The sequence below is a fragment of the Aotus nancymaae genome, unplaced genomic scaffold, assembly GCF_030222135.1.
Source record: "Aotus nancymaae isolate 86718 unplaced genomic scaffold, 86718_ANA_hifiasm-v0.15.2.pri h1tg000059l, whole genome shotgun sequence".
Taxonomy (NCBI): domain Eukaryota; kingdom Metazoa; phylum Chordata; class Mammalia; order Primates; family Aotidae; genus Aotus; species Aotus nancymaae.
This window is the reverse complement of record NW_026988473.1, coordinates 6,320,482-6,335,189: the sequence shown is the minus strand read 5'-3', so window position 1 is coordinate 6,335,189 and position 14,708 is coordinate 6,320,482. Positions and strand designations below refer to the sequence as shown.

The 14,708-nt window shown below is 47.6% G+C and overlaps 1 protein-coding gene across 1 annotated transcript in view; it reads left to right on the top strand.

Moving 5' to 3' along the window:
• Positions 1–14,107, top strand: part of LGALS12 (galectin 12) — a 39,874-nt gene extending 25,767 nt beyond the window's left edge. Inside the window, exons 7-8 of the mRNA XM_012463160.2 lie at positions 10,442–10,550; positions 13,277–14,107. Coding sequence (XP_012318583.2) covers positions 10,442–10,550; positions 13,277–13,641 — 474 coding nt within the window. The 3' untranslated portion in view covers positions 13,642–14,107. The remainder of the gene's footprint in view (positions 1–10,441; positions 10,551–13,276) is intronic.
• Positions 14,108–14,708: the final 601 nt, after the last annotated feature.

Here is a 14,708-nt window from a genome sequence, read left to right as displayed (position 1 = left end):
TGGGGGGCACAGGGGTGAGGTGGAAGCAAATAAATGGGAAATGTAGATATGAGCATAGAAGACACAGCAGGAAGAGAGGACTGAAGCCTGAAAGCCCTGCTTGCTTTCTCAGTGGGGAGACTTGCAGCCTGGGGCAAGATCTCAGCTCTGCTCACCAGTTGCCTGGATATAAACTCAATGGTATTTGTAGTGCACAGTGGGAGTGAGACTGGCCTTGCTGGCTACATGGGAGCTGGGTGAGGCCTGTCACTGCCAGCTTTACCCCACTTCCCTGGTGAACTGTATGAGGCAGGAGAGGCAGCCATATCCTCCTGGTAACATAACTCCATTGGCCTGAGAGCCACACCCCCATCCCCCAGAACAGCCTCAGCAAGCCTCGCCCAAGGAGAGTGTGAGCTCAGACACACCTAATCCTGCCCCGACCTGATGGTCTTACTCTACCTGCCCTGGTAGCCAAAGACAAAACAGGTAATCTCTTGGGAGCTCTATGGCCCCGCCTATCACCTAAAAACCTGAATACATATCCAGGTGATCTTAGAGCAAGCTTGTATCCCCCTTATACTGCGGTAGCTGATGCTCTCTTGAAAGTACAACCTCCTGGCTGGTGGCCAGCCAATTCAGGACATTACAGCAACTCATGACAGAATAACCTTGCCCCAAGGAAAGAGAAAACAATAGCTAATTTCACTGCCTGCAACATCCTGGCTAACCAGAGGTCCTGACAACTTCATTGCTAGTACAACCAGCATTGGAGAAAACCAACACAAAACTACAACCAAGGACTCTCACAGATTCCACTCTTCTGCTACCCCCATGGGAGCAGGTGTTGGTAGCCACAGCAGAGAGACCTGAGACAGATCACATCACAGGACTCTCTGTAGACACTCCCCAGTATCAGCCCAGAGCTCAGTAGCTCCACTGGGTGGCTAGACCCAGAAGAGTAATAACAATCACTGCAGTCTAGCTTGCAGGAAGCTCCATCTCTATGGAAAGGGGGAGAGGACCACATCAAGGAATCACCCTGTGGGACAAAAGAATCTGAACAGCAGCCCTTGAACCCCAGATCTTTCCTCTGACAGAGTCTATTAAAATGAGAAGAAACTAGAAAAACAATTCTGGTAATATGATAAAACAAGGTTATTTAGCACTCCCAAAAGATCACACTAGCAATGGATTCAAACCAAAAAGAAATCTCTGATTGCCAGAAAAAGAATTCAGAAGGTTGATTATTAAGCTACTCAAGGAGGCACCAGAGAAAGGTGAAAATCAACTTAAAGAAATTAAAAAAAAAAAAATACAGGATATGGATGAAAAAATCTCCAGAGAAATAGATATCATAACTTTTTAAAAAATCACAAATTGTGGAAATAAAAACACACTTAGAGAAGTGCAAAATACACTAGAAAATCTCAACAATAGAATCAAACAAGTAGAAGAAAGAACTTCAGAGCGCAAAGACAAGGATTTCAAATTAACACAATCTAACAAAGACAAAAAAAAAAAAACTAAAAAAATGAACAACACCTCCAAGAAATTTGAGATTATGTTAAATTACCAAACCTAGGGGCCGGGCACAGTGGCTCACGCCTGTAATCCCAGCACTTTGGGAGGCCGAGGCAGGTGGATCACAAGGTCAACAGATCGACACCATCCTGGTCAACATGGTGAAACCCTGTCTCTACTAAAAATACAAAAAATTAGCTGGGCATGGTGGCGTGTGCCTGTAATCCCAGCTACTCAGGAGGCTGAGGCAGGAGAATTGCCTGAACCCAGGAGGCGGAGGTTGCGGTGAGCCAAGATCGCGCCATTACACTCCAGCCTGGGTAACAAGAGCGAAACTCCGTCTCAAAAAAAAAAAAATTACCAAACCTAGGAATAATTGGTGTTCCTGAGGAAGAAGAGGAATCTAAAAGTTTGGAAAACACATTTGAGGAAATAATCAAGGAAAACTACCCTGGCCTTACTATGTCTAGGATCTAGACATCCAAATACAAGAAACTCAAACTCAAAGAACACCTGGGAAATCCATCACAAAAAGAGCATCACCTCGGTACTTAGTCATCACGTTATTTAAAATCAAGACAAAGGAAAGGATCTTATGAGCTGTGAGGCAAAAGCATCAAGTAACCTATAAAGGAAACCCTGTCAGTTAACAGCAGATTTTTCAGCAGAAACCATGCAAAACAGAAGGGATCAGGGTCCTATATTTAGCCTCCTCAAATAAAATAATGATCAGCCAAGAATTTTTTATCCAGCAAAACTAAGCTTCATAAGTGAAGGAGAAAATAAAGTATTTTTCAGACAAACAAATGCTGACAGAATTTACCATGACCAAACCAGCGCTACAAGAAATGATAAAAGGAGTTCTAAATCTTGAAACAAAACTTCAAAATACACCAAAATAGAACCTCCTTAAAGCATAAATCTCATGTGGCCTATAAGACAATAATTATGGCCTGTTGCAATGGTATTTGTAAAGTGTCATGGCGCCTGTGAAAGTGTCTTATGCTAATGAGCAGTGAGGGCAAACATAGGTCACTTACATCACCATCTGCTAGTTTTGGCTGGTTTCTTCACTGCAAACCATTTTGACCACATCCTGCTCAGCTCAACCAGGTCACAAACAGAAAACAAGTCCTACCAGCCTCCTACCTTGCTACTATTGTAGGTTAGTGGAGGGGGAACGTTTCCTTGTCCCAAATTCCAGCCAGAGTCTTTCCCAATGTCTAAACACTGAATGCTGCCGTGGTTTCAAATAAATTTGTCATGAAAAAATATACTTCTTAAATGGGTTTTTACTTTGCTGTGGGAAAGATAAACAAAATCTCGGAACCCAAACTCACTAAGCCAAAAGGAATATTCAAGCTAGGAACTGGGTCACACAAACCTGACTCCCATTTTGTTCCTAAATAGATACCTACAAAAATAAAAAGCAACATAACTCCTTCACACTTTGCTCACAAGGGAATTCTTTGTGGGTCTCAAGATCTTCACCCTAAAACAGTTCTGCTGAATGACACCCTGATGATGTAAATCGACAGCTTACCATCACTGGTATGGGACAAAGGACAGAACGATAAGTCATCCCTCCATTCACCTGAGACAAATGCAAATTTGACTGCTTATATAAAATGCAGATTCACTGAGTACTAAATGAATGCATAATTATCTATTCCTCTATCCCCTCCTTTCACATGTAAAATGCCAATTGAGGCCAGGCGCAGTGGCTCACGCCTATAATCCCAGCACTTTGGGAGGCCGAGGCAGGCAGAGCACCTGAGGTCGGGAGTCAGAGACCAGCCCGACCAGCATGGAGAAATCCTGTCTCTACTAAAAATAAGAAATTAGCCAGGCTTGGTGGCGCATGCCTGTAATCCCAGCTACTTGGGAGGGTGAGGCAAGAGAATCACTTGAACCCTGGAGGCAGAGGTTACAGTGAGCCAATATCTCGCCACTGCACTCCAGCTTGGGCAATGAGCGAAACTGTCTCAAAAAAAAAAAAACATGCGAATTCAGTAATGCTGGTCAAAGACTTGCCTCTTTTATCTGCCCTCCCTTTTTTTTCCTTTTTCTCTTTCCACTAATGCCCACACATTTCCCTTTAAATACTGACGTCCCCAGATGCACTTTGGGAAAAGCACAAACCACAGATGTTTCCTATGGTTTTCTGTTCCTTTTTTCCTGGATGTGTCCTTGACCTTGGCTAAATAAATCTCTAAATTGAATGAGACCTGTCTCATATGCTTTTTGGTTTACAGCAGCTATTGCATCTAGATATACAGTATAAATTAATGTAAAATATCATATGCTTATAATTTCATAAATGCTAGAGGGATCATCCCAATCAGGGAAAGCTGTAGAAGAAAGTGTTGGTGGTGAGGCACAACTTCCTAGATTTTTGCTGTCAGTGGGCTGGTTGGAATTTAAATTCTTTGAGTATTAAAAACAAATAAGTCTCTGTATCTGATTATTTCTGCTATTATTGTTACCTATTGGAGCCTCTGAGGGAAAAAGGAGTGCAATAGAGAAAGAGAGGCAGTCTCCAGATGGAGATATGCTTCCGGAATTTTTCAAAGACGGTTTTAGGTTGCTAATGCACTCTTGTGGGATTAGATGTCTGATCCTCAGGAGCAGATTATCCAACCTGATGTGGGTCAGTTTGGACTCCAAGTCTGACAAAGCAGAACAGGCTTAAGAAAGCCGGGCTTGTCCCTTGGAACAGAGCCGTCACTCCTGCAGCATCTAAGCTTTGGTGCCGCTGAAGAAAGGACACTGGCTGTTTTGGAATCCTGAAAGACCCCAACTTCCTGGCACTAACTCTAAGCTAAAACCTGACACTATCTACTATAAGCTATTTCAACCTCAGCACAAGCTTTGATGAACTGGAAGGGTAAGCAGACAGGAAGGGTTTCCAGGGATTACAGTAATTTCATCATCTGAGTAATCAGCCTTTTACAACCTACCATCCTGCAGCCTGTTTCTTCCTAAACCTTGCATGGAATGCAGTCATGTGGTTGGTTAAAACCAGCTCCTGACAGATCCCAGCAACTTAGATGAACCTGAGTGAACTTCCCTCATTACCATGCTAAAGTCTCCACCCCGGAGGGGCTATAGCTTCATTGCCATAACGTGCAACCTATGTGTTAGCATGATGACTCACTGCAGCTATGCGACTGGGACTCCTCCTCTGCATGTGATGATGCACCCTCTCCCCTCTCCATCACCCATAAAACCCTCCTGTCCCTTTTCCTAGGGAAAACACTGCTTTGGAGACTCCTCCCAGTGTCCTCCTTACTTATGCCAAGTAATAAAACTCCTATTGATCAACACCTGTGTTCCCATGAATAGTCGTTTGTTACCAAGTGAATGAACCCCGGTTTTTTTCAAGTAACAGAAGCAGGCGTGTGTGGTTTCCTCTGATAACAACCAAATACATGTCATTTGTCCACATCAATCAATCCCGCTGCAGTTCTCCAGCACTGACTGTGTGTTCAACAATCCGACTCAATTCTGACACTAACTACCCAGAGTCAGGCTCAGCCTCCACACGGGGCACCAGGCTCAGCAGCAGATGGAGCTCCCAGGCTACTCACAGTTCTAACTGGCTGACTACAAATGCTGGGGTTCTCTAAAGCCCCTTTAAATTTGATAATTCCCTAGAACAACTTCCAAAATTTAGAAAAGTGCTTTACTTACGATTGTCAGTTTATTATAAAGGATACAACTCAGGAATAGCCCAAATGGAAGAAACTAATAAGGCAAGATATGGGGACAGTGATTGTGCAGGGCTTCCATTGTTAAGGAAAAAATTTTCTAATGATACAAGCTTGATACCCACTGCACTGGGATTTTGCAGCAGCAGAGAGAGAGATGAGGCTCAAACTTGAATACAGCATGGGCAAGTGGGAATTAATAGGCAAGGAGAAGCTAGAGGTCGGTGGATGGATGGAAAATTATGAAGAGGAAACCTCAGGGCCAAGAGGGATTCTGGTTAAACCACACTAACAGGATTCTTGCTGAAGACAGGCTGGGGTGATGAGACTTCACTTGGATGACAGTGGAGGAGGATAAACCTGGTCAGGTATTGTCTTGCTATACCAACTCGGCAGGGTCCTTCGCTAAAATTAGATTTTACAAAGAAGTCCAGATGGGCCTAGGAAGAGGTTTGAGAGCCTGACTAAAATGTGGTCAAGCAGAGAGTCTTTGCCACCATGCCTTCTCCCGCAAGGCCAGTGTGTTCACCCACCCCAAAGCTCTCCCAACCCCGTCATGTAGGGGTTTCTATGGAGGCCTCATGATGTAGACATTATTGATTAAATAATGGTGATTATTTAATCACCATTAGTTATCCAGCTCCCACTCCTCAACCAAGAGTCACCTCATGAGCATAAACTCAGGTTTGTTTGACAGAGACTCCTGAATAACAAGACATCCTATCGCTCAGGAAATTACCAGGGTCTGAGGAGCTCTGTGTCTGGAACTGGGGGTAAAAACCAAAAATATGTATTTTTTATTATGCCGTAAAGCATAAATAAATTTTTATTCTGCTACAAGGCATAAATTTATTTAAAAATAAAATTTTTATTATGTCACAAGGCAAAAACCCAGACTCTGGGATTGCTGAATCCAGACTCTTTGTGGGGCTCTCTTAAAGAGTTTTGTGATCCTAAATATTTCAAAATGGAGTCACTTATGACAAGTGACTCAGCCCACTGTGAAACTGCTGACCTCTCAAAATGATAAACATAGGTATAATGGACTGAGATAATGAGATAACATCTGCTGTGGCCACACACCCCCAAGACCTGACAAGAAGGTGAAATCAAAAGGTGGCTGAGATCATGACCATGGCCACTCCTGCAGAGCCATAAAAACAGCAAAGACACTGACCATGGCAAGACACCTGCAGAAGCTCTGCCCAAGAAAGCTCTGAGGCCTCCTCGTGACATCCACAGTGGCCCCTGGAAGCTTTGCCCAAGAACAGCGACACCACTCAACAGTGTTTTGAGGGAAATCCAGAGGCATGATAACCTAAACAACAGAAGTGGATTTTCATTTTGTTTTGTTTTGCTTTGCTTTGAAACAGGGTCTCACTCCAGTTGCCCAGGCTAGACTGCAGTGGCGCAATCTCAGCTCACTGCAGCCTGACTTCCTGGGCTCAGGTGATCCTCCCATCTCAGCCTCCCAAGTAGCTGAGAGTATAGGTGCGCACCACCATGCCTGACTAATTGTTTTCTGTATTTTTAGTAGAGACAGGGTCTTGCCATGTTGGCCAGGCTGGTCTTGAACTCCTAGGCTCAAGTGATACACCTGTCTAGGCCTCTGAAAGCACTGGGATTACAGGTGTGAGCCAGCGTGCCCAGCCCAGAAATGTATTTTCATACCACTCAATGTGTGGTATTTGTTATAGTAGCCCAAGCAGACTAATACACTCTGCCATCAAAATATATCAATAATCCAATCATTTCTTGCCACCCTGTTGCCACGGTTGTGGGAATACTGCCAATGCTATTGCCTGTGGAGTCAATTCTCCTGTGGAGTCAAGGGGGCTCCCATGTGATTCAAAGTAAAAATCAGCACCCTTGCAACAGCCTGAATGACCCCCCATATAGATCAAAATTTTGTCACCTCTCTGCCATCATCCCCTATGAGTTGCTCCCTGGCTTTAAATACCCTGCCAGACACATGCAGCCTCAAGGCCTCAGCAACCACTGTTTGCCTGTCTAGGACACTCTTCCCATGTACATGTGAAGGGCTCACCCTCTTACCCGCTTAGGTTCCTTACTCAGAAGTCAGCTCAGTAAAGCTGTTCGCAACCACTCTACTGAAAACTGCACCTCCTCATCACACCCTATCCCCGTTCCCTTCATTTTTCTCAACATTTGGCCATCTAACATAATATCCATTTCACTAAATGTCTGTCTCTCCAACATCAGATCCACAACGGTATCCGTGTTTATCTGTTGTGTTCACACATAGATCCTGAGCGCCTACACAGAGCTTGACCCATCATGGTAGGTGCTCAGAAGATACCTATTGAATAAAGATACAAGGTGAGGTCCATCTGTGTGCTGGGCTTTGCACCAGTGTATCGTGTCATCTCAGAGTTGAGTCCCACAACAGACCCCTCACATTTGCTCACCTAGGGAGCAATGCAAGGGCCAGCACCCCCTCTTCCCTGAGACATCTTATCTTCTCTGCTCTCCTAGCTGATACCAGAGGTGACACTCTGATCTGTCACTGGCCAGCATAGAAAGGACCCTAGAAACGGCTGAGGGGCAAAGATGTAGAATAAATCCCAGACCTCGCTGAATATTTTTCAGGATGTATCAATGTCAGGAACAGCTCAAATGCAGATCAAACCTGACAGCAAAGCTCTGAGGAGGAAAGAAGGCAGGAAGGGCATGGCAAGAGTGACATTCTGAATGGTGAGGCACCAGAGGAGCTGGGGAGGGAAGAGGCACAGACTGGGCTGCAAAATCCATCTGGCAACTTTTAACCTGAAGTTGGGCCTCAGAGCCTGAGTCTTGTGATGGATGTGACTCCAGCTGGGCCAGGTATGATCAGGGTCCCCAATACTTCTGTAGTTCCAGATCCACAGATTCACAGGCTCTCAGACCTGAAAGAGGACACCCTGCCTCTTCAAGAGGAGATAACTGACATGAGGAGAGGGGAGACACTACCCACAGTGATACTACTTGTAAAAGTCAAGGACTTGTGAAATCTCTCCTCCTATCAGCCCCCATCTACCGATGGGCAGAAGTTCCAGAGAGAGCAGGCTGAGCTCAGCGGTGTGTAACTGAAACGGAACAGCTGAACTCAGGCCATTACTAGAAATGAAACTATTCCAGCAAAGAGTCCTGCAAATTCTGAAGGGCAGCCCACTCCAACAGCACCTTCTGATTCTGGGGAAGGGCTTTATCGCTGCCAAAACAAATCAGGGCTGTTAACAGGGAGCCATTTCTTTACTTAGGCCAAAGCTCATATTTCATTGGCCACCAGCTGCTGCTGCCAGTGCCTTGACTGTGGTTTTACACAGTCAGCATTATGGTTAAAAGCCCCTCTCTCTCCCTACATGGAGACCATCTCTGGGTCCTGCGGGGCCCTGATGCACAGAGGAGGAGCTGGGCATGAGTCCTGGCCCTGCTCCTTTCCCCTCCCTCTTTCATGTCTATTTTCTTTGCCCCATTCCATGCCACGTCCCTCACTGGATCCTGGAGGTGCAGGGATGGACGGAGGGATGAAAGGATGGAGGGAGGGAGGGGAAGGGAGGGAGGAGCTCGCAGGATCCTGCCTGCCTGGAGCTCAACAGCCCAGAGGTGCACAAACAGGCACAGGGAATTTCAGCTCAACCTGACTCCTGCAGAGAGGAGCGAAGGCCCCGGGGCACCCAGGGCCTGAGAGTGGGGTGGCGGGTCAACTGACCCAGGCTGGGGCCATCAGAGCAGCCTCTCAGGTGAGGGGGTCTGAGGGAGGGGAAGAGGAAGAGTGGGTGCAGGGAAGTGAGGGAGGCAGAGAGACCCAGATGTGCAGAGCAGCAGAGGCCAGAGCCAGGGCTGTGGTGAGGGGCTGGGATGTTGCTCAGTGGGCCTGCAGGTGCAGAGCCCAGGGAGGGAGAGGAGCGTGAGGAAGGGCTGGTCAGGAAGGGCCTGGAGCTGCCCACAGGCTGTGTCCTGAGTCCTGAGGCCAGAGGAAGGTCATGGCCAGATGTGCCCTTGGGAAGGCTGCCTTGGGTCCTGAGGGGTTGGATATGGAGTGGCAGGGACAGGAGGCGGGGGCTGGTCAGGCGGCTGTGGGGGTCACAGAGGCAGGCATGGGGCTGCCTGAACCAAGTCATTGGGTGGGATATTAACAAGGACACCAACCAGGAGAAGCTTCTGAAGTCTACATGATTGGTTTTAGTGACTGATTATTGGCATGAGGAAGAGGGCAAAGGTGAGCAGACCCCGGGTCTATGATGGGACATCCTGGGATGAGGGAGGAAGCGGCTGTCACCCTCACTGAGGACAGGCACAGAGAGGGTGAAATGGAAAAATCCTCTGACCATGAGGCTGTTACGCCCTGCAGAGAGACATGGAAAAGTGGGGAGGAGTTGAGGAAGGGGAAGAAGGTGGGCGAGACAGGAACCAGGGTGAGGGGTGCTCAGGGAAGACCCAGCTTGGCCTCCTCCCAGCTGGGTGTCCTCAGGCAAACCCCTCCACCTCTCTGATCCTCAGTTTCCCCACCTGTGCAATGGGATGATGCCTTCCCCTGGGGCTGTGGAGAGGGTGCAGTTATCTTAGGACAAGTTCCCATAGAGGCCTGTTCTGTGAGTGCAGAGCCCCCAGCTCTTGCTGTGAGCTCCTGTCTCCCAGAGCATTATCTCCAAGAGATGGGTGTCCCGAAGCTGGATGGGGCAGGGTCTGAGAAGGAGGTGGCTCTCAGGGACATGGATAGGCACAGGGCACAAAGAGTGATGAGAAACCAAGGGTCAGTCTGCAGAGGGCGTAGAGCTCAAGACTCACCTTCCCAGCCTTGCTCCCGGCCTCGGGGCAAGTGCTGATCCATGCAGGTTCCTGAGGACACACACACATCCGCATCTTCAGCATGCACGCACGGCACGCACGGCACGGCACGGCACGGCACGGCAGGCACGCACGGCACGCACGGCACGGCACGGCAGGCACGCACGGCACGGCAGGCACGGCACGCAGTGTGCCACGCATGCGCCCATATGGTCCTTGTCTCTCCCATCCCACAGTATCATTTTCAAGGCTTCCAGCCCCCGGTGCCCCCAGTGAGGAGAGCCTCTAAAAGTGACAGCAGGGCTGGAGATCTCATGGGAGCTAGGAGCTGATGAACATCAGCAAGGCGTCTCCAGGACGAGCTGCAGCTCCCCTAGCCAGGGTCTCTGCTCTCGCCTAGAAGGTCGTATACACCATCTCTGACTTTTTTGTTGCAGCCACACCAAGAGCCGAAACCTGGAGACCTGATTGAGATTTTCCCCATTGGCTATGAGCACTGGGCCCTCTATGTGGGTAACGGCTACGTGATCCATCTGGCTCCTCCAAGTAAGGACTGATGAATATATAATTTTCAAAATATTTATTAATAAGATCACGAGAGCCACTGAAAGAGAGTTAAGCAAGGGAAATGAGTTAGGAGACACATTCTTCTTAGAGGATGCTTGATGAGACTGTACACATATGTCCCATGGAGTAAACACTGGATTCCATCAGTCCTGGCAGAATAGGAAAAGAGGCCGTTGCCTCCCGCAGTGAAGCTGGACTGCTTCAGCCTTGGCATCTCTCTAGCTCAAAGTCAGTTACCTTGGCATGCAGAGTCTCATACAACTTAAACCAGCCAGGTTTCTGAGGTCTCAAAGAAGAAAGTTTCCGAAAAAGAACAATGGTCCTCCATATTCTATCCTTTGCCTCATATGTTTTCACAGAACAAGGTGTCTTGATATTATGTATTTAAGAGTCCTTAACGGAGGCAATTCTCACAGGTTTATACATTAAAAAAAAATTCTCATACAAATGCACAGTAAGCAAGGTCAATGATTTATTTACCTCATTAACAACAGAAGCAGCAAGATGACATACCCAGTTAAAAGCAGAATGAAGGAAATGGATGTATGGACAGTCAATGAAAGGTTAAAAAAACAAATGCAGAGGCCAGGCACAGTGGCTCACACCTGTAATCCCAGCACTTTGGGAGGCCAAGGCGGGCAGATCACTTGAGGTCAGGAGTTCAAGACCAGCCTGGCCAACATGGTGAAACCCCTGTCTCTACTAAAAATACAAAAAATTAGCTGGGCATGGTGTTGGGCACCTGTAATCCCAGCTACTCGGGAGGCTGAGGCAGGAGAATCGCTTGAACCTAGGAGGTGGAGGTTGCAGTGAGCCAAGATCACAAAATGGTACCACTGCACTCCAGCGTGGGCGACAGAGCGAGACATCATCTCAATCAATGACAACAACAGTGCAGCAATGAGACTGCCAAATTAGGTAGGTACAGGCAAGTTCATGTCCTCTAGGGCAATGCCACTGTATAACTTTTGATGTTCTCTTTTACCATGTACATCATCACTGGACAAAACCATTCCCATCACTATCAGAGCAAGATGTTTGCATCTTACTAGTTTTCTCCAAGCCATCATCTCCCAGGACAGGGTTGTCAAAATGTCTGAATTGATGGAAATTAGCAAATCAAGCGCACTTAATCCAGATGACCCTCAGGGACCTTGTAAGACAAAGCATGGCAATGAGGACACATGGTCCCTTTTGTGCCTGACTTGCAGGGTGTAAAGAGGCATTTTTAAGACAATTTTCCTTTCTGTTTTTTTCCTTTTTTTTTTTTCTTTCTCTGAGACAGGGTCTCACTCTGTCACCCAGACTGGTGTGCAGTGACGTGATTATGGCTCACTGCAGCCTTGACTTCCCCAAGCTCAAGTCAGGTGATCCTCCCACCATAGCCTTCTGAAGAGCTGAGACTACAAGCGTGGGCTACCACACACAGCTAATTTTTGTATCTTTTGTAGAGACAGGTCTCCCCATGTTGTCCAGGCTGCTCTCGAACTTCTGGGCTCAAGTAGTCCACCTGTTTAGACTTCCCAAAGTGCTGGGATTACAGGTATGAGCCCCTGCACCCAGCCAACAGGGTTTTCTTAAGTGGGTTCTAGGTGCAAACATCAGCCTTGACATTAGAAACAGGGGCAAGAGAGGAAACACACCTAATTATTGTGCACATTAAGTACTATCCATTTTAATAAAAATAAGATAACACTTGGAGTCACTATAGCATGGAATTGAGACTCCATTGGTCGACAGCTCTTCCTGTACCTCTCTATGTGCCTTGAACTGTGCCAGATCATAGGACAGCCAGACCCTTTACAAAGGATTCCCTCAGGGTCAGCTCAGAGCAGTGGAAGGATCCTGCCCTTTGGGGCTTAAGAGAAGCAATTTCACATCCTGATTCTGGGACTTTTCATAGCACAGAAAAGTCTCAGATGTCTCTCTCAGACCAACATTTGTTTTTAAATAGAGATGATAATTTTCCTTGAACACTAAAAAGGAGATTAAATTAGGAAATATATGTAACAGCACAGCATGGTAACTGAAACAGTAGGTACAAAAACGAATTGGATCTTTTTCTGAAACGTAAGTGTACAACGCTGAACAGGTAATAAGTATGTTTTACCATCATTGTTTATAATGATGAAAACTTTTCCAATACCTAAATGACTGCTAATAGAGGATCGTCACATAAGTGATGTACATGCATAGAATGGAATATGGTAGCAGCCACAGACAATCATGGCATTCACAGACTTGAACAAACATTCACACCTTATTTGATTTAAAAAAAAAAAAAAAAAAAAAAGAGGGCCGGGCACGGTGGCTCACGCCTGTAATTCTAGCACTTTAGGAGTCCAAGGTGGGCGGATCACAAGGTCAGGAGATCAAGACCATCCTGGCTAACATGGTGAAACCCTGTCTCTAAAAGTACAAAATTAGCTGGGCATGGTGGCGCATGCTTGTAATCCCAGCTACTCAGGAGGCTGAGTCAGGAGAATCACTTACACCTGGGAGGTGGAGGTTGCAGTGAGCCAAGATTGCACTATTGCACTCCAGCCTGGGCAGCAAGAGCGAAACTTCACCTCAAAAAAAAAAGCAAAATCTGTGAATCCTCTAATCACATATGTGAAAGGATAAACCCCAGTAGCTCCCTAGTGGAGATTTCAAGCCCTTCTCTCTTCACCTTCCCCTGCCAGTGAGTGTGCCTCTGATTACAGGTGAGTACCCCGGGGCTGGCTCCTCCAGCACCCTCTCAGTCCTAGGCAGCAGTGCAATGGTGAAGCAGGAGCGCCTGGAGGATGTGGTGGGAGGCTGTCACTATCAGGTCAACAACAGCTTGGACCATGAGTACAGACCACGGCCCATTCAGGTGATCATCAATTCTGCGAAGGGGATGGTTGGTCAGAAGATGAAGTACAGTATTGTGAGCAGGAACTGTGAGCACTTTGTTACCAAGCTGAGATATGGCAAGTCCCGCTGTAAACAGGTAAGGACCTCTCTGGATGATCCATCTCCCCTGGGGATGTCTGCCTGGAGCTGGGCTCACTGCATCACCATGAATGATGCAAATGTAGCCTCTTAGAGACCCGCTGGCTGAGAGTCAGGACCTCTGAGCTCCAATGCCAGATCTGCTTCTAATCCACAGAGGGTCTGTGGACAGGTCCCTTCCCCTCCAGGCCTCTCCATGTGCAGAGGAGGGGGTGGACGGAGAACCTCTAAGGATCCTTCCCCTCTAAAGCCTACGCTGAAAATGGCTCCTGAAGTTCTGTGGGTCATCAGGAGAATCTGGGCCAACCCAGGACCATTACAGATCCCATAACCCCCCAAAGAATACTCAGGCAAGGGACACTCAGGGTCCGTGGACCTATGTAAGAGCTCAAGAACATTTGTGCTTAAGATCTGGGCACAGCCTCTATCCCTTCCTCCTTCATAGTCTTTCACAATTGTTGCCCCGAAACACACAACTAATAAGTGGCAGAACCAGGATTCAAACCCCAGCTGTCCCTTTCTAGAGTCTCTGCCTGTGATGCCGGCCCCGCAGCAGCTCAGGGCCCTTAGCCTGCATGACTGAATGGATGGGGGCCCTTGCTGAGAGGGGCATGATGGCAGAAGGAGAGGCTTTGGGGAGAGAAATCAAGAGTTTGGTGTGGTATGTGATGTCTGAGGTGCCCCATTAGAGGCCCAGGTGGAGATAAGGCATGGAGTTGGAGTTTAGGCTGAAGTAGGACTGGACATTTCCAGGCTGCAGTTGGGAACAGTACACAGTGACCCCAAGGCACGCACATGGCCATGGCCTCCCTAAGTCTCCCCTCAGCTTCTGTCACAGCCCTCCCTGTGCAAAGGTGTAGCTCAGGTAGGACCCAGGCTGCAAACCAATCCGCAGGCTGACCCCTGGCACTCTGACCCTGTGAAGCGAGGCACAACCCGTCTTCCTTGCCCCAAATCAGAGCAGATGTCCTCACCTGGAAGCCGTCTCAAAAGGATTTCATCGGCCCATTCTCAGGACAAGCCTGGACAAACCCGGACAAACCCAACACCAAGAAGTGGTCACAGCCCAGAAATGGAGGCCCTGGGGACACAGCCAACAGCTTCTCTGGGAGAGGATTCTGAGCCAGCCAGCAGGGAGGGGAGAAGAGAGGAGATGCCAGG